The sequence below is a fragment of the Carcharhinus amblyrhynchos genome, chromosome 15, assembly GCF_965287045.1.
Source record: "Carcharhinus amblyrhynchos chromosome 15, sCarAmb.v2.hapA, whole genome shotgun sequence".
Taxonomy (NCBI): domain Eukaryota; kingdom Metazoa; phylum Chordata; class Chondrichthyes; order Carcharhiniformes; family Carcharhinidae; genus Carcharhinus; species Carcharhinus amblyrhynchos.
Genome location: NC_137338.1, coordinates 76,732,874 through 76,752,679, shown reverse-complemented (window position 1 = coordinate 76,752,679; position 19,806 = coordinate 76,732,874). Strand labels below are relative to the sequence as shown.

Below are 19,806 nucleotides of genomic sequence, written 5' to 3'. Positions count from 1 at the left end.
CACAGCAGGCTCGAAGGGCCAAATGGCCTCCTCCTGCTCCTAGTTTCTATGTGACCAGAACTGTGTGGTCAATATTTACGTGTTGCTGTGAGGAGGTGCTGAGTATTCTCCTCTAACCACTGTAACAAGTCAAAGGCCACCTCACAGGGAAGTGAAGAATGGTGTGGGACGGGAGTCACGCACAGCTCAGACTGGGATTGTCTACTTTCCTTCCGCAAGGGCACTGGTGAATCTTTCCCGACAATTTGAAAGCTTCGTGGGCATTTTTACTAACCCTAACTGTTCATCTGCGGGTTTTTGTCGACTGAATTCAAACACTCTGAGCCCAGATTGAGCTTGGAGCTGCTAGCCTCGCAGCGCCAGGGTTCGATTCCCGGCTTGGGTCGCTGACTGTGTGGAGCCTGCACATTCTCCCCGTGTCCGCGTGGGTTTCCTCCGGGTGCTCCAGTTTCCTCCCACAGTCCAAAGACGTGCGGGTTGGGTGCGTTGGACATGACCAACTGCTCCTTAGCGTCAGAGGGATTAGTGGGGTAAATATTAGTGGGGTAGGGCTTGGGTGGGATTGTGGTCAGTGCAGGCTCGATGGGCCAAATGGCCTCCTTCTGCACTGTAGGGATTCCATTCCGTGATGTATCAGCCCAGACCCTGGCCGACTAGCCCGGTATCATAACCACCGCACTATACCACGCCGCTGGTGCTCTTGTAATTCTTTCCTGCCTGGTGCCCTTGAACAAGTTGGGAAGGCATGGAACCACGTACCCGCTCATCTGGAGAGGCGCTCTCCTCCAGCGTGTTGAGGGCATTCTCCACCCTGGCTAGCCGCCCGGAAAGGGACAGCAGGAGGTTCACCACCTTGTCCAGGTCGCCGATGAACATTCGGAACTTTTCAAACTCGTTGGGCTTGCAGGCGTCTTTGACGAAGGCCTCCACCTCGTCCCCCAGGAGGTTGTTGGCCTGGATGTCATCCTGTAGGCTCTCCCGGGCATCGCGGAGGACCTGCAGCTTCTTACTTATACTGTCGATCAGTTCCTGCTGTGGGAGGAAGACAAGAGCACAACTGGATAAAGGGAACAAAAGAAAATTACAGCACGGGAACTCAGAGCCTGCACCAACCACGCTGCCTGTCTGAACTCAAGTTTTATTTATTTACTCGTCACAAGTAAGGCTGACATTAACACTGCAATGAAGTTACTGTGAAATTCCCCTAGTCGCCCCACTCCGGCGCCTGTTCGGGTCAATGCACCCAACGCCATTCAGACTGTGGGAGGAAACCGGAGCACCCAGAGGAAACCCATGCAGACACGGGGAGAATGTGCGCACCCCACACAGGCAGTGACCCAAGCCGGGAATCGAACCCAGGACCCTGGCGCTGGGAGGCAGCAGTGCTAACCACTGTGCTGCAAACAAACCCCCTGCCCTTCCCTCTATTCCCATCCTATTTACAGATATGTCCAGACGCCCCTTAAAACCTCACCTGAATAGGTTTCAAATGAAAGGAAAAAAACACCTCCCCGGGGGATTCTGTGAAACACCAAGACAGTGGTCCCACAACCTCAAATTAAAGCAAAACATTGTGGATGCAGGAGAACGGAAATCGAAACAGAAAATGCTGGAAAAACTCAGCCAGTCTGGCAGTGTCCGTGGAGAGAGTAGAGCGGCTAACATTTCAAATCCTTGTGACCCTTCCATGGAATTTATTACCACCGGAAGTGGTCGATGCCGGAATGTTGAATGTATTTAAGAGGCGGCTGGATACAGCACTCGGGGCGAATGGGGTCAAAGATTATGGGGAGAAAGCAGGATCAGGCTACTGAGTGACCCAAGCCGGGAATCGAACCCAGATCCCCGACGCTGTGAGACCACCGTGTCACCATGCCGCATGAGGTCCCAGCGAGAGTTTAGCCACTTACACAGCGTACTGAAACAAGGCAAATGGGTAGCCGCGCACTGCTTACCCAGCTCTGACCCACCGCAGAGTCACGCTGGCTCGACACCAGGCTTCTGCCATCCGTCACACGCAGATGGGACAGGCTGCAGCCCATCGAGACTCAGGAGTGTTGACCCTCACTGCCTCCCCTCCGCCCCCCCCCACACAATGTTAAAGAAGACACCAGCTCCCATCTGCAAGGGATATCCTGGCATTCTGGATTTGTGAATGCTCTATCACAGTTGAGGTCTCACCAACTTTTACAGATGCACCATAGAAAGCATTCTTTCTGGTTGTATCACAGCTTGGTATGGGCTCCTGCTCTGCCCAAGACCGCAAGAAACTACAGAAGGTTGTGAATGTAGCCCAATCCATCACGCAAACCAGCCTCCCATCCATTGACTCTGTCTACACTTCCCACTGCCTCGGCAAAGCAGCCAGCATAATTAAGGACCCCACACACCCCGGACATTCTCTCTTCCACCTTCTTCCATCAGGAAAAAGATACAAAAGTCTGAGGTCACGTACCAACCAACTCAAGAACAGCTTCTTCCCTGCTGCTGTCAGACTTTTGAATGGACCTACCTTGCATTAAGTTGATCTTTCTCTATACCCTAGCTATGACTGTAACTCTACATTCTGCACTCTCTCCTTTCCTTCTCTATGAATGGAATGTTTTATCTGTATCGCCAGCAAGAAACAGTACTTTTCACTGTATGCTAATACATGTGACAATAATAAATTAAATCAAAGATGTGTTTAAAGTTGAGTATATGAAGGAGAAAGGAATAGGATATGTTGCTTGGGTGAAATGAGAGGAGTTCAGGAACAGCATTAATACAGACACAGACTACGTGGGCTGAATGGTCTGCCTCAGTGCTATAAATTCGATGCAAAACACATCATTTTAAAACAACCTGAGATCACTTGCTGAGACTCCCAATTCAGAAAAGAAACAGCTTTTTAAAAGTAGTGATCTAGATGCCGCTGTACGTAACGTCTTTATTCCAAACAGGAACCTTCAACTTCTGTTTTAAATTTAGGGTGGTTCGCACTGCTGCCTCGCAGCGCCAGGGACCCGGGTTCGATTCCCGGCTTGGGTCACCGTCTGTGTGGAGTTTGCACATTCTCCCCGTGTCTGCGTGGGTTTCCTCCGGGTGCTCCGGTTTCCTCCCACAGTCCGAAAGACGTGCTGGGTTAGGGTGCGTTGACCCGAACAGGCGCCAGAGTGTGGGGACTAGGGGATTTTCGCAGTAACTTCATTACAGTGTTTCAATGTAAACCTTACTTGTGACTAATAAGTAAGTAAACTTTAACTTTAAACCTTTTAAACAACGCTTTCTCAATGCAGTATCAGCTCAAGTCATTGAGTGACTAATAAGTAAGTAAACTTTAACTTTAAACCTTTTAAACAATGCTTTCTCAATGCAATATCAGCTCAAGTCATTGAGTGACTAATAAGTAAGTAAACTTTAACTTTAAACCTTTTAAACAACGCTTTCTCAATGCAGTATCAGCTCAAGTCATTCCAGAGATCTCCCACAAGCAAGGATGTGGACACACCAGGGACTGCACTTTATTCTAAGCGGACACGAGGAGAATGGGCAAACTCCGCACAGTCAATCAAAGCCATTGTGTTAACCCTGCTACCCCGATGTTAGTTTCCCGGTACAATAAGGAGACAATAAAATTCCCGGCCTGCCAGCGATGACCACATCCCAAAAATTCCCAACAGGATGCGGGCATACCAGGCAGTTTTAGCAGCTGCACTCTACTCTAAGCAGAGGTCCCAGCCCCGCGTTGGTGAATGAATGAGCAGGTAAATTACCTTCTTCTCCGTCAGGTCGTGGTTGAGCTCGTCCTCCGATTCCTCCTCCTCTTCCTCCATCTGCTGTTGCATGTTCTTCATCTTGTTCAGCAGCTCAGCCTTGGGGGCGGACGTGCTGTAGTAGGTGGAGCTGGTGGTGAGGGAGGCTCCGATGGGCGGGATCTCTTCCTCCCTGGTGGGTGAGACACAGGACAAAAAGAGAGGTCACCACAAGCGGGAAGCAGCTAGTCTTTCTCCTCAGTCACTCGGGGGCCCCAGCACTCCGCTAGCTCGCGGCGGGCAGACGTTTACCCTGGGTTGCTGTAGTCCTGACCAAGAACTGGGGCCAGCCACGTGTGTCTGAGACACTCAGAAGGAGCAGTGAGAATTAGAGAAATCACCGCTGCCTTCTTAAGCGCTTAGTCTGTTCAGAGGATCCACAGAACCCCACAGAAAGAGCCCATCGAGTCTGCACCGACCACCATCCCAACCAGGCCCGACCCCCTTCCTAGGGCAGAAAGAGGCAACTTGGTGTGGCCAATCCATCTAGCAGCACGGCGGCACAGTGGTCAGCACTGCTGCCCCACAGCGCCAGGGGCCCGGGTTCGATTCCAGCCTCGGGCCACTGTCTGTGCGGAGTTTTGCACATTCTCCTCGTGTCTGCGTGGGTTTCCTCCGGGTGCTCCGGTTTCCTCCCGCACGCCAAAGATGTGTGGGTTAGGTTGATTGGCCGTGCTAAGTTGACCCTAGTGATAGGGGGATTCGCAGGGTGAGTGCGTGGGTGTTGCGGGAACAAGACCTGGGTGGGATTGTGGGCAGTGCAGGCTCAATGGGCCAAATGGCCTCCTCCTGTACTGTATGATCTTTGGACATTAAGGAGCAATTTAGCATGGTCAATCCATCTAAACCACACATCTTTGGACTGTGGGAGGAAAATGGAGCACCCAGGGGAAACCCACGCAGACACGAGGAGAATGTGCAAACTCCGCATAGACAGCCAATCAAGGCCATTGCGTAAAATCTGCTATCCCGATGTTTTCATGAGAAGCCAATAAATTCCCGAACACTGCCAGCAATGCCCACATCCCAACGGAATAAAGTTCAGTGAGTTCTGAAGCCTCGAGTAACTCCTGCACGTGAACTTTCCGAGCTGCTCGCTATTAATGTGGGCGGCACAGTGACTAGCGCCGCTGCCTCTCAGTGCCAGGGACCCGGGTTCGATTCCCGGCTCGGGTCACTGTCCGTGCGGAGTTTGCACATCCTCCCCGTGTCTGCGTGGGTTTCGTCCGGGCGCTCCGGTTTCCTCCCGCAGTCCAAAGGTGCGCGTGTAGGTGGATTGGCCACGGTAAACTGCCCCTCAGTGCCAGGGGGGCTAGCTGGGGCAAATGCATGAGGTTATGGGGATAGGCTGGGGCTGCGCTCGGTGCAGACTCGATGGGCTGAATGGCCTCCCCTCCTGCGCGGTAGGGATTAATCCACGTCCTTACCTTTCCTCCGTCAGCTTGGGTGAATAAGATCGACTGGGGAGCAGTTTCCTGCGTTGTTGCGCTTCCTGCAAAAAGGCGTCGTCTTTGGGGAATATTCCTTCCATCAAATCCATGGTGGTTTTCATCTTGGAGTTCGGATACAAAATGTCGGCCAGGGAGCGGTCCTTGTCGACGATCTCCCTGGCCAGTTCCTCCGACTTGGCGTCCTCGGCGCTCCTCTCCGTCGCCTTCCCGCAGCCGGGAGACGGCTCCTCGCTCCCCCCCGCGCTGCCGGCTGCCGCCTCCTGAGCCGGCCCGGCGCTCAGGCCGGCCTCCTGTCTGGAGTAGGCCGCAAAGAGGGAGTAAGGGCGCCGGCAGGTGCCGATGCGCTCCGCCCGCTCCTGGTCGGCGAAGCCCGCCGGGTCCACGCTGTTCAGGAGGTTGTGCCGGCTCTCCTTCTCCGTCCGGCTCTCCGACCGGACGATTTTTATCGGCACCTTCTTGACCGTCGTGTTGTTCTCCGTCACTTTCTCGATCCTGTCGAGGATAAAAAGCATCTCTTAGCTCGGGGAGAGGAGGAGGCGGCCCGGCGGGAGGGGGGGGGGGGGTTGGGGGGTGCAGGGGAGGTCGTACGCAAACAGTGGCGTGAAGGATCACTCAGAGAGGGGGGGGGTGGCCAACCCGGTTGTGGGCGGTTGCCTGGTTTGCTTTGGCACCAATCGCCAGCAATCCGCACAAACCCTTCTCAAAGGCGTAAAGCCAACAGACAAAAAAAAGGCCTCGCAAACGTGACCTCCCTCGCCGTGACTCGCTGCTAAGTCCGAACAGTCGTTCTGGGCAGGAGGCTGGTGGGACGTGACAACAAGCGATTACAGTGTCCCTGGATGGCCATTGGCGAGAGTGAGCGAGAGCGGTGAAAAAGGCGCGGCCAACTCAACCCACCCGTTGGCCTGAAAGGATACCTCGAGCGAAAAGAAGGCTCGGTTACTCAGGGGGAAAGAGCTGCAGGTACAAACGTCTTGCCTAGCATTCCTGCTCCCAAGCCTCACCCACTGACAACACACAACGGAGCAACACACAACCCAACGTGGTTTGGCAGCTACTTAAACACCGCCTCTCGGTCGATAGGTAGCTGCTGAGGAGTGTGAGACAATCCCAGTGTGGTTCTACAACGCCTGCCGCACGTTTACTCTCTCCCAACTATGGAGCTGGCCCACGTCAACGATGTGGAGATGCCAGCGATGGACTGGGGTGAACACAGTCAGGAGTCTCGCGACGCCAGGTTATAGTCCAACAGGTTTATTTACCCGTCACCTGTCAGAGGGATGCAGCTCCGAGTGGCGAGCCGCAGAATCATAGAAACCCCACGCTGTGCAGGAGGGAGGCCATTCAGCCCATTGAATACACCAGCAACAATCCTACCCCAGTTCCTATCCCTACGACTCCACACATTTACCCCACTAATCCCTTGAACCGACACATCCCGGGACACTAAGGGATGATTTAGCACGGCCAACGCACCTAACCCGCACATCTTTGGACTGTTCGATTCCCGGCTTGGGACACTGTCTGTGTGGAGTCTGCACATTCCCCCCCCCCCCCCCCCAGTGTCTGCGTGGGTTTCCTCCGGGTGCTCCGGTTTCCTCCCACAGTCCAGAAGATGTGCAGGTTAGATGCACTGGCCATGTTAAACTCTCCCTCAGCGTACCCAAACAGGCGTCGGAGTGTGGCGACTAAGGGGATTTCATAGCCACTTCATTGCAGTGTTAATGCAGGCCGGGAATCGAACCGGGGTCCCTGGCGCTGTGAGGCAGCAGTGCTAATCACTCAGCCATCAGGCTGCCCACAATTGGCTCCTGTTCTGCTGGGTGGGCTTTGTGTTTGCAGTTAAAATCTCTCTCTCTCGGCCCAGGTACTGGCCACATGGCCCGGTGTCACTGAGGGTCAGGTTTTGTTGGCAAACACTGCTTGAGGGAATTGACAATACAACTCAAGTTCGACAGCATCTGTGAAGAGAGAATAGAGTCCACGTTTCGAGTCTAGACTATTCCTCGTCAGAGCTCTAATGAAAGACTTGAAACATTGGCTCTATTCTCTCTTAACAGATGCTCTAAGACCATGGGATCCCTACAGGGCAGCAGGAGTCCATTTGGCCCATCAAGTCTGCACCGACCACAATCCCACCCAGGTCCTATCCCTGTCACCCTCATTTACCCTGCTAGTCCCCCCTGACACTAGGGTCAATTTAGCCTGGTCAGTGCACCTAACCCGCACATCTTTGGACCGTGGGAGGAAACCGGAGCGCCCGGAGGAAACCCACGCAGACACGGGGAGAATGTGCAAACTCCACACTAACAGTGACCCGAGCTGAGAGTCAAATCTGGGTCCCTGGCGCTGTGAGGCAGCCGTGCTAACCACTGTGCGGCCTACTTGAACTCCTTGCTTACATTTCACTGCAGGATCGAGGGAGTGCTGCCCTGCTAAGAGTTACCATCCCCAGTGGGCATAAGACAAACTACTGAAAGAACAGGAATAAAAGCAAAAATACGGTGGATGCTGGAATCTGAATACTGAGATGTATTTTTAGATTATAGCATCTGCAGTATTTTGCTTTTAACTAACTCAAGTTGCTTCTCTTGTGGACCGTAGGGGTCTCCTCCTCTGCCATTGTAATGCGCATCACTGAGAGAGAGAGACGGACTGTGGGAAGGTCACGTTGTCAAAAGATCTCGGTTTAAAACACCAGATAAAAATCAAAAACCAAACAGGCTGTCCTGGGCCGTCTGGGAAGTCTAACCTTTACATCACCGGAAATACTGTCTGAATTTGATGTCTGGCACAAGGCTGGAGCCTCAAATCCTAAAATAAGGATGGGCACTGCCATTACGTTGCAGCCTCAAGAAGCTGAGAAACAATAAAATTCCCTTCACTCATCGAACCAAGTAGCACAGGCCCATTGTGCCTCTACCGTTGTGTCTTGTAGACTTCCAGTCCCAGCCACATGCCGTGAAATCATTTTAAAACAACTTGCTGTGTGAATAAAAGCTGCCTTCGTTTACCCTCTGCTCAACAACCATTCTGACAATACAAACACCTTCTCCTCACTCACTCTATCGAACTCTTCCGTAACGTCGAACACCTCTTTCAGATCCCCCTCAACCAACTCTGGGGCACCTTATCGGGTCTCTACAGGTACCAACCCAGTAAATCTCTCCTGGACCTCTTCAAAGGTGCGGCACGGTGGCCCAGCGGTTAGCGTTGCTGGCCTCACGGCGCCAGCGACCCGGGTTCAGTTCCCGGCTCGGGTCACTGTCTGTGCGGAGTTTGCATGTTCTCCCCTTGACTCCGCACGTTTGCTCCGGTTTCCTCCCAAAGATGTGCGGGTTACATTCTCCCTCCGTGTACCCTAATAGGTGTCGAGTGTGGTAACTTCATTGCAGTGTTAATGCAAGCCTATTTGTGACACTAATAAATAAACTTTAAAACTAAAGGCCTTTATCTCCGCCCTAAAGTGTGGGACCCAGGGTTGGCTACAACACTCAGGTTGAGGCCTAATTAGTAATATTGAAAAGGTTTTTGTACCTCCTGTTTGGAGCTAACAGATCCCCGACACTCCCCATCCAGAATACCACAACTCACTCCATGTGCAATTTCAAGTGTCCCTCGGTTATTCAACCTTATGGGGCATCGCACTGCAGTCCATTGCTGTACGCACCCTGTGCGCACATACGTGAACTTACCAGAAGGGAATACTAACTGACGATGTGAGTGAGACTGTTAGCTGTCTCTTTCTCCCCACTTCCCAAAGGCTTTAAGATCATAATAGGAGCAGAATTAGGCCACTCGGCCCATCGAATCTGCCCCACCATTCAATCATGGCTGATATTTTTCCCATCCCCATTCTCCTGCCTTTTCCCCATAACCCCTGACCCCCTTATTAATCAAGAACCTATCTATCTCTGTCTTAAAGACACTCAATGACCTGGTCTCCACAGCCTTCTGCGGCAAAGAGTTCCACACATTCCCCACTCTCTGGCTGAAAAAATTCCTCCTCATCTCTGTTTTAAAGGATCATCCCTTTAGCCTGAGGTTGCATCCTCTGCTTCTAGTTTTTCCTGCTAGTGGAAACATCGTCTCCATGTCCACTCTATCCAGGCCTCGCAGTATCCTGTAAGTTTCAATAAGATCCCCCCTCGTCCTTCTAAACTCCGATGAATACAGACCCAGAGTCCTCAACCATTCCTCATACGACAAGCTCTTCATTCCAGAGTACATCTTCTCTGGACCCTTTCCAAGGCCAGCACATCCTTCCTTAGATACAGGACCCAAAACTGCTCACAAAACTCCAGATGGGGTCTGACTAGAGCCTTACACAGCCTCAGAAGTACATCCCTGCTCTTGTATTCTAGCCCCTCTCGACATGAATGCCAACATTGCATTTGCCTTCCTAACTGCCGACTGAACCTGAACCTTAAGAGAACCTTGAACAAGGACTCCAAAATCCCTTTGTGTTTCCGATTTGCTAAGCATTTCTCCATTTAGAGAATAATCTACGCCTCTATTCCGCCTTCCTCACACTTTTCCACATTGCATTCCATCCGCCACTTCCTTGCCCACTCTCCTAACCTGCCCAAGTCCTTCCGCAGGAAGGCCATTGTCTGACCTTCCAGAGACCGGCTAACTGAATAAGGGGTCGAACCTGGCACTCTCTGAGCCTCAGCCACACATTGCCTTCATCAATTGTGAAAGTAGGACTCATTGTAATCCCTAAATTAAAGAAGCTTCCCTATTTGACACCTCAGGAACAGAATTAAGTATGTGGACCCCTATTGTTAAAGTACCCCTTAGTGTCCCGAGATGTGTAGCCTGGTAAGTATATGGGGCTAAGGCGCAAGTTGGCCTGGATAAGATACTCTATCAGGGAGTTGGTACAGACTCAATGGGCCAAATGGCCTCCTTCTGCACTACTGGAATTCTATGTCTCAATGATACTGGTTCCCTCATTTTCTGTCACAATACATTCTTATGCCTCCTTCATGTAGTGATGTTTTGTTCCAACCTTGGATATAACATCCACATCTCCTCCCTCCGATTCCATGGTCAATTATTGATAATCCTCTATTCACTGACTGCTGCTAGGTTTCTCGTGCAGCACGGTGGCACAGTGGTTAGCACCACTGCCTCACAGCACCAGGGACCTGGGTTCAACTCCCAGCTCGGGTCACTGCCCATGCGGAGTCTGCACATTCTCCCCGTGTCCGCGTGGGTTTCCTCCGGGTGCTCCGGTTTCCTCCCGGGGTCCAAAGATGTGCGGGTTAGGTGGATTGGCCGTGCTAAAAGTTGCCCCTTAGTGTCAGGGGACTAGCTAGGGTAAATGTAGGGTGTGAGGGGGATAGGGGCCTGGGTGGGATTGTGGTCGGTGCAGACTCAAAGCACTGAATGGCCCCCTTCTGCACTGTGGGGATTCAATGAGTATTCTGTTAAAACCCATCAGGGTTTTGTTCACCTCAATTAAATCTCCTCTTTAGCCATCTCTGCTCTCAGAGAACAATCCCAGCTTCTCCAGTCTCTCCACATCACTGTCCTGAGGGAGGGATTCAGTCCAGTGGCGGGCCCAGGTAACTCATGCCATCAAAAGCTGTATTTACTCCTGAATGCCAAATACTCTTTATCCTTTAGCCTAAAGACCAAGACTCGAGTGAGACACTGACTGCAGCCACTGCTCCTTCCCTGAGACCCTCACATTAACCTTTGTCTGTCCATCTCCATGACAATCTTTCCCACTTCTCTGTACTCTTAGCAAATGTTGGCAAAAACTACTCTAAGCTTGGAAAGATCAGGACTCTAATCCTAACTCGCCATGCTGCCCATAGAATTCCTACAGTGCAGAAGGAAGCTGTTTGGCCTATCAAGTCTGCCCCAACAACAATCCCACCCAGGCCCCCATCCCCATGTACTTACCCTACTAACCCCCCTAGGCATGACCAATCAACCTAACCCGCCCATCTTGGGAGGAAACCCACGCAGACATGGGGAGAATGTGCCAACTCTGCACAGACAGGGACCCAAGACAGGAATTGAACCCAGGTCCCTGGCGCTGTGAGGCAGCAGTGCTAACCACTGTGTTACCATGTCTTGTACAATAAAGGACCGTTTTAAACTGGTTCTGTCACACACCACACCCGTCTCATGTGCAGCTGCGAAATGTGGCCCCTGGGACACTTACATATACCGATTAGTTCCTAGCTCTTTACAAATAACACAATATATAACATCCAACATTACATTGTCAGTGACTTAACATTCTCAGCTTAAGTTCCAAAGCTAGTTCCTCCAAATTATTCTTCCCCTGTACATCTACCCTTTGCATCGACGCCAATTGTCACATTTTTATCTTATTTATTCATTAGTGTCACAAGTAAGGCTTACATTAACACTGCAATGAAGTTACTGTGAAATTCTCCTAGTCGCCACATTCCAGCACCTGTTCAGGTCAATGCACCCTAACCAGCACGTCTTTCAGACTGTAGGAGGAAACCGGGAGCACCCGGAGGAAACCCACGCAGACATGGGGAGAACATGCAAACTCCGCGCAGACAGTGACCTAAGCCGGGAATCGAACCCGGGTCCCTGGCGCTGTGAGGCAGCAGTGCTAACCACTGTGCCACCGTGTCACCCATGTCCTCTTCTAAATCATTCCTTCATCTGCCTCTCCCCATCACGTCAACCTCTCTTCTTTATCATTCAAGCTTCCTTTTCAACACAGATAGCAGACGCCTACAGGATAACCGTTTCACACCATGAACCCTGACCTTCGACCCTGGGTTACCAACAGTTAGCAATAAAACGACCTCACCCTAAATACCAGGCCCACTTGATTGGCTGGTCCACCAACTCAAACACTGTCTCTTTCGCCGGTGTGAAACCATCGACAAGATGGACCGCACCAACTCACCAAGGTTCAAAGAACAAAGAAAATTACAGCACAGGAACAGGCCCTTCGGCCCTCCAAGCCTACATCGACCGTGCTGCCCGACTGAACTAAAACCCCCTACCCTTCTGGGGACCGTATCCCTCTATTCCCATCCTATTCATGGATCTGTCCAGATGCCCCTTAAAAATGGCTACCGTATCCGCTTCCGCCATCTCAGGTTCCAGGCACACACCGCCCTCTGTGTAAAAATTGTGCCTCGTACATCTCCTTTAGATCTTGTTCCTCACACCTTAAACCTGTGCCCCTTGGTAACTGACTCTTCCACCCTGGGAAAAAGCTTCCTGAATAAGCACCTTCCAAACCCACCACCTCTTCCATCTGGAATAACAAGGGCAGCAGATACCTGGGAACGCCACCACCACCAACTGGAGGCTCCCCCACCAAGTCACTCACCATCCTGACCTGGAAATATATCACTGTTCCTCCACAGTCACTGAGTCACAATCCTGGAATTCCCTCCCTAACAGCACGGTGGGCGTACCTACACCTCAGGGACAGCGGCGATTCAAGATGGCGCCTTCGGAAGGGTAATTAGGGATGGGCGGCGGATGCTGGGCCTAGCCAGCGGCACCCACCGGCCAGAAGGGGTTTATTTATTTACCAGGTCAGGTTGTCATCTTCCACAATGAGGGGGGGCTTGTCGGTGAGTCTCTGCGGGGCAAACTGAGGGGACGGAGACCGAGGGGCATCCAGCGGCGGCCTCGGGACGCAATGGAACTCCGGGCTCTGGCCGTCGTCCTCCTCCACTGCCACCTTCCCCAGGTGGGCGCGCCTCGGGCAGTCCCTCACGGCGGCACAGCTCGGTGACAGATCGGCTGGTCCTTCCGTCGGGCCCACCCCGGGCCGGTCAGGGCTCCCCCCCGTGGGCTCCGGCGCTGTCCCGGCACAGGGGGGCTCCTGCGGCCGGTGCCCGTCAGGCTGGGCCGCCGCTGCCAGTTTCTCCTCCGGCCGGGCGAGGTTGTCGCCCGCGGGCCGGTGTTTGCCCAGCGGCGGGTTCTGGGTGCAGCTCTGCCGGTGGTCCAGTGGGGCTTTCCCGTCCGATTGACCCTCGCCCGCTCCCGGGTACCGCTGCCTGCTCAGCATGGTGACGCCATGCTCACGCCATTCCTGAGGGAGATTCCCACTCGCTTGTGCGCTCCTTACAGGCCAACTGTGCTCAGGACGTTGCTCCAACGGAGAATTCCGTCCCTCGGAGGTATTCTCTCTGCCCCCGGGGGCCAGGCACCTAATCAAAAAAACACAACGTTAGCTTTAAGCAAGGTTAAATCTTCAAGTACGAGAGGAGGCTATTCGGCCCCCTGCTAGCTCTTTGAAAGACCCATTCAATTAACCTCCCTGCACTTGCCAAATGGAGAATCGTAGAATCCCTACACTGCAGAAGGAGGCCATTCAGCCCATCGAGCCGGCACTGCACACAATCCCACCTATTCCCGTAACCCCACGTATTTATCCTGCTGTGGTTAGCACTGCTGCCTCCCAGCGCCAGGGACCCAGGTTCGATTCTCAGCTCGGGTCGCTGTCTTGTGTGGAGCTTGCACATTCTCCCCGTGTCTGCGTGGGTTTCCTCCGGGCGCTCCGGTTTCCTCCCACAGCCCGAAAGACGGGCTGGTTGGGCGCGTTGATCGAAACAGGCGCCGGAGAGCGGCAACCAGCAGAATTTCACAGTAACTTCACTGCACTGTTAAGGTAAGCCTTATTTGTGGCTAATAAATTAAACTTTAACTTTACTAATCCCCCTGACACTAAGGCTAATCTAGCACGGCCAATCCACCTAAACCGCACATCTCGGGAGGAAAGCGGAGCACCTGGAGGAAACCCATGCAGACACGGGGAGAATGTGCACCCTCCACACAGGCAGTGACCCAAGCCGGGAATCGAACCCAGGTCCCTGGCATTCCGCAACACACAGCTTGCTACACTGGAATCTCGGTGTTGTTTTGTCCATGATTTTAACTTGACGCTCTCCACATCGCCACTCAACCAGTTCAATGGAAACCGTCTGCCGGTACAGACCCTGTGGACCGAATGGCCTCTTCTAACTTTTCAACAGTTCTACATCTGCCCACCGCCACCCCCCCCACCCCAGTTTATTAAATCTAATTCGTAACTCTGAGTATCTCCTAACCCTCCTCACGTTTCGATGGAGAGAGCGCCTCCCTGACCCTGTTTTTTTCATCTCTCTCACAGGTGAGATCCTTCTTGCCAAATGTAGACACCTGGGAACGGCCCCGAGATTCTCTGTGTCCCACCAGGGTCAGTGGTCGGACAAAGCAAAGCAGCTATGGAGGTTAATAACGTGTGATCCCCGCAACAATCAGCGCACTATCAGTACACCGGGCTCGGGACACAGAGCAGGCCCGTCCTTCATTACCACACGAGGAAAATGTGGTCACAGCAAAGAGGAGAAAAACATTGCTGTCTAGGAGGCCTCAGAACACCTCCACGGGGAGGCATTTCTTCAGCCAGAGAGTGGTGAATCTGTGGAACTCTCTGCCGCAGAGGACCAGGTCATTGAGTATCTTTAAGACAGAGATAGATAGGTTCTTGATTAGTAAGGGGTTACGGGGAAAAGGCTGGAGAATGGGGATGAGATATCAGCCAGGATTGAACGGCAGAGCAGACGCGATGGGCCGAGTGGCCTAATTCTGCTCCTATGTCTTATGGTCCAACAGCCAGCTTGACCACCAGGCTTCACCGGTTTAAGCTACACCCAAGTCAGGGGGAGATTGTGGTGTAGTGTGTCGCTGGACTAGTAATCCAGGGTAATGCTGTCAGGATCCAGGGTCGAATCCCACCATGGCAGATGGTGAAATTTTAAGGCAGCGTAGTGGCATAGCGGTTAGCAATGCTGCCTCACAGTGCCAGGGATCTGGGTTCAATTCCAGCCTCGGGTGACTGTCTGTGTGAAATTTACACGTTCTCCCTGTGTGGAGTTTCCTCTGGGTGCTCCAGTTCCTTCAAGTCCAAAGATGTGCAGTTTAGGTGAAATGGCCGCGCTAAATTGCGCCTCAGTGTCCCAAGTTGTATAGGTTAGGTGGAATTATGGATTGTGACTATTGGGTGGGAAGGGGGTGCATGGATCTGGGTAAGATGCTAAATTGGTGCAGATGAGATGGGCTGAATGGCCTCCTTCTGCACTGTAGGTTTCTATGTATTAGATACCTTTTCCCACACATCAGTTAGCACTGCCTCTGGGAATATGGAGACAAGCTTGCCAGGGGATACTGGGCTGTATTAAACAGGGACAGTTAGGAATTCCGGAGTTTATTTCCCAAACCAAAGTCTAAACGCCTCTACTTTCTCAGAAGACTAAGGTAATTTGGCATGTCACCTACGACTCTCACCAACGTTTACAGATGCCCCATAGAAAGCATTCTTTCTGGTTGTATCACAGCTTGGTCTGGGCTCCTGCTCTGCCCAAGACCGTAAGGAACTACAAAAGGTCGTGAATGTAGCCCAATCCATCACACAAACCAGCCTCCCATCCATTGACTCTGTCTACACTTCCCCCTGCCTTGGCAAAGCAGCCAGCATAATTAGAGACCACATGCCCCAGTAGACATTCTCTCTTCCACCTTCTTCCATCGGGGAAAAGATACAATACTCTGAGGTCACGTACTGACCGACTCAAGAACAGCTTCTTCCCTGCTGCTGTCAGACTTTTGAACGGACCTACCTCGCATTAAGTTGATCTTTCTCTACACCCTAGCTATGACTGTAACACTACATTCTGCACTCTCTCCTTTCCTTCTCTGTGAATGGTATGCTTTGTCTGTGTAGTGTGCGGGAAACAATACTTTTCACTGTATGCGAATACATGCGACAATAATAAATCAAATCAAAAAGAATTAAAGAAGAACTTGCATTTAGATAGCACCTTTTACAACCAAAAGCAACCAGTGACAGATTTTTTGAAGTTACCATTGTAAAACAGGAAGGGTGGCAGTTAGTTTGTGTGTCGTTAAGTTCCCACAAGCTGCAATGTGACAGTACATCATCACTTGCTCCTTCTAAGTGATCCTGGTGGAAGGATAAACATTGGCCATGATACAGGGGAAGAACCCATTTGGCTGGTTACAGTCATGTCATTGGATCGCCTGGCTGAGGGGGGCAGTTGGGGGTCTCAGTTTAATTCTCCTCTCCGAAGCCCACACCTCCGGCACTCCCTCAGTATTACACTGAAACGTCAGCCGTGATTATGTGCTCACGTCACTGGGGCTTGGATCCACAACCCCAGTCAAAGGTGACACGTGTTAGAGTTCGAGACACAGTGTGTTATTGTGTATAAAGCGGGGCAGAGCAGTGAAGAGTGTGGACATTCACAAAGGGCGGCACACTGGTTAGCACTGCTGTCTCACAGCACCAGGGAGCCAGGTTCGATTCCCGGCTCGGGTCACTGTCTGTGTGGAGTTTGTCTGTGCTTTATATGCTCTGTCTGAGGCCAGAACTCTCCATTCACCTGACGAAGGGGCTAACCCGAAAGCTTGCGAGTATATTATCAAATAAATAGGTTGGACTAAAACCTGGTGTTGTCAGACTTTTTACTGTGTGTGGAGTTTGCACATTCTTCCCGTGTCTGCGTGGGTTTCCTCCGGGTGCTCTGGTTTCCAAAAGACGTGCTGGTTAGGTGCATTGGCCATGCTAAATTCTCCCTCTGTGCGCCCAAATAGGTGCCGGACTGTGGCGACTAGGGGATTTTCACAGTAACTTCATTGCAGTGTTAATGTAAGCCGACTTGTGACTAATAGATAAACTTTAACTTAATGTTTTATAGGAAATATTCCTGCCTGGGAATGTGTCTACCGCCCCTTCTGTTGGCCATTGGCTGACATTACCAGGATTATGACTCAGACTGATGGAGCTTTTGAACCAGACTCTCTCTCCCTGTTTGGGAGGTTCTATCCCAGGCCCAGTTTGTTCAGGGCTGGATTGTAACACTTAGTCAACGCGAGTTGTGTTAGTCACACTCCACACGCGTGTCAGTGCGTGTGAAAGAACTCAGCCGGAGACACAGTTACCAGGGGAGAAATCCCACCGGGGTGGGGGGGGGAGGATCAGATTCCGGTTCAGTTCATGGACTCTGTGTGAATGGAGAGACAGAACTGAAAACAGGAGAATCTTCACCATCCCTCACTGAGGATGGGAACAGAGAAACTTCCCTTCACGGATCTCTGAGTAAAACAATAGGAGTCGAATTGGGAGGCTGTTCCATGTGAGAGGGCGGCACAGTGGGTTAGCACTGCTGCCTCACAACGCCAGGGGCCCGGGTTCAATTCCCACCTTGGGTGACTGTCTGTGTGGAGTTTGCACATTCTCCCCATGTCTGCGTGGGTTTCCTCCGGGTGCTCCGGTTTCCTCCCACAGTGCAAAGACGTGCTGGTTAGGTGCATTGGCCATGCTCCTTGGGGACAGGGCCTGGGTGGGATTGTGGTTGGTGCAGACTCGATGGGCCGAATGGCCTCCTTCTGCACTGTAGGGATTCTAGGAGAGGGTGTGTGTGTGTGTGTGTGTGTGCTTTGATGTTAAACTGAGATGCTGTTTGGGGGGGTGTGAGCATGCTTGTGTATGTGTGAATGCATGACCGTGTTTGTTTTGAAGTTTGGGGCATGTGTCTGTGCGCAACTGTGTGTACGTGTGTGTGCGCACATGGAGTGTGCATTTGCATGTATGATTGCATGAGTGTATCTGTGCACATGTGAATACATGTGTACATGCGGGTACACGTGTGCACGTGTCAGCATGTTCACTGCATGTTTGAACAATGTTGAGCTCAGACATCAGGAGATTCCCCTCGTTCTCCTTTGAATGTGCTGTGGAATCCTTTAAAGTTTATTTATTAGTCACAAGTAAGGCCTATATTAACACTGCAATGAAGTTACTATGAAATTCCCTCAGTTGCCACACTCCGGTGCCTGTTCGGGTCAATGCACCGAAATAGCACGTCTTTCAAACAGTGGAAGGAAACCGGAGGAAACCCACGCAGGCACGGGGAGAACATGCAAATTCCATACAGTGACTCAAACCGGGAATTGAACCCGGGTCCCTGGCACTGTGAGGCAGCAGTGCCACCCACTGTGCCACCGTGTTCAAACAGTGTCAATCATTCACCAGCGAGCACCAAGATTAGCAGCATGTCTGTCAGATTCACAAAGCACAAGCAAACGCAGGGAAGGGCAGGGTGAACGCAGCATTGTGACCAGCCCCGGCTGCATTCAGTCTCATGCAACGTGCCGGAAATGTGTCTTACAGTTCAGAAGGAGCGGAGAGAGAGACAGGACAGCACTTCCAGCAGGGGGAATGGACCTGCAAAGCGTGAGATAATCAATCAGCTTCATCGATCTCAGCTAGCAACCGGCCAAACCTTTTGGCCAACCCTGCGTCCAGACACCCAGAACTGAACGCCAAACCCAACCCACCAGGAGGAAAGAAGGAATTTGCATTCATGTAGCAGCTGTTGTAACCTCAGGACGTCCCAGCATGTTTGATCACCCACTGATCTAACTTGAAAATGCAATCATGGCTGTAATGTAGGAAACACAGCAAGCAGTCTGCACACAGGAAACTCACACCGACAACAAAATAATGGCCAGATAATCTGCTTTAAGTGTTAACTGCTGACTGCTAAATACTGTAAGAAGTCTCACAACACCAGGTTAAAGTCCAACAGGTTTATTTGGTAGCACAAACTCTCGGAGTTTTTCAGGTGAGTGGGAGTTCTGTTCACAAACAGGGCATATATAGACACAAACTCAATTTACATAGTAACGGTTGGAATGCGAGTCTTTACAGGTAATCAAGTCTTAAAGGTGGAGACAATGTGAGTGGAGAGAGGGTTAAGCACAGGTTAAAGAGATGTGTATTGTCTCCAGCCAGGGCAGTTAGTGAGATTTTGCAAGCCCAGGCAAGTTATGGGGGTTACAGATAGTGTGACATGAACCCAAGATCCCAGTTGAGGCCGTCCTCATGTGTGCGGAACTTGGCTATCAGTCTCTGCTCAGTGTTGTCGTGTGTCATGAAGGCTGCCTTGGAGAACGCTTACCCAAAGATCAGAGGCTGAAGGCCTGTGACTGCTGAAGTGTCCACCAACTGGAAGACAGTACACATCTCTTTAACCTGTGCTTAACCTTCCACTCACATTGTCTGTACCTTTAAGACTTGATTACCTGTAAAGACTCGCATTCCAACCGTTATCTTGTAAATTGAGTGTCTATAAATCAGTATTTGTGTCTATAAATCAGACTTACGTCAGTGGTAGGGAAATTATTGGAGAGGGTTCTTCGAGACAGGATTTATTCCCGCTTGGAAATAAGTAGATGTATTAGTGAGAGGCAACATGGTTTTGTGAAGGGGGCGGGGGTCGCTTCTCACCAACTTGATCAAGCTTTTTGAGGAAGTGACGAAGATGATTGATGAGGGTAGGGCAGTGGGTGTTGTCTATATGGATTTCAGTAAGGCCTTTGACAAGGTCCCTCATGGCAGACGGCGCAGTTGCATGGGATCACAGGTGAGCTGGCAAGGCAGATACAAAACTGGCTTGGTCATAGAAGACAGAGGGTAGCGGTGGAAGGGTGCGTTTCTGAATGGAGGGCTGGGACAAGTGGCATTCCTCAGG

At 51.6% G+C, this 19,806-nt stretch overlaps 1 protein-coding gene across 1 annotated transcript in view; it reads right to left on the bottom strand.

Moving 5' to 3' along the window:
- The window catches only part of shroom2a (shroom family member 2a), a 214,150-nt gene that overhangs the window by 6,141 nt on the left and 188,203 nt on the right, over positions 1-19,806 (bottom strand). Inside the window, exons 6-9 of the mRNA XM_080204271.1 lie at positions 12,796-13,419; positions 5,222-5,737; positions 3,756-3,927; positions 760-1,032 (exon numbers count right to left, since the gene is read on the bottom strand). Coding sequence (XP_080060397.1) covers positions 760-1,032; positions 3,756-3,927; positions 5,222-5,737; positions 12,796-13,419 — 1,585 coding nt within the window. The remainder of the gene's footprint in view (positions 1-759; positions 1,033-3,755; positions 3,928-5,221; positions 5,738-12,795; positions 13,420-19,806) is intronic.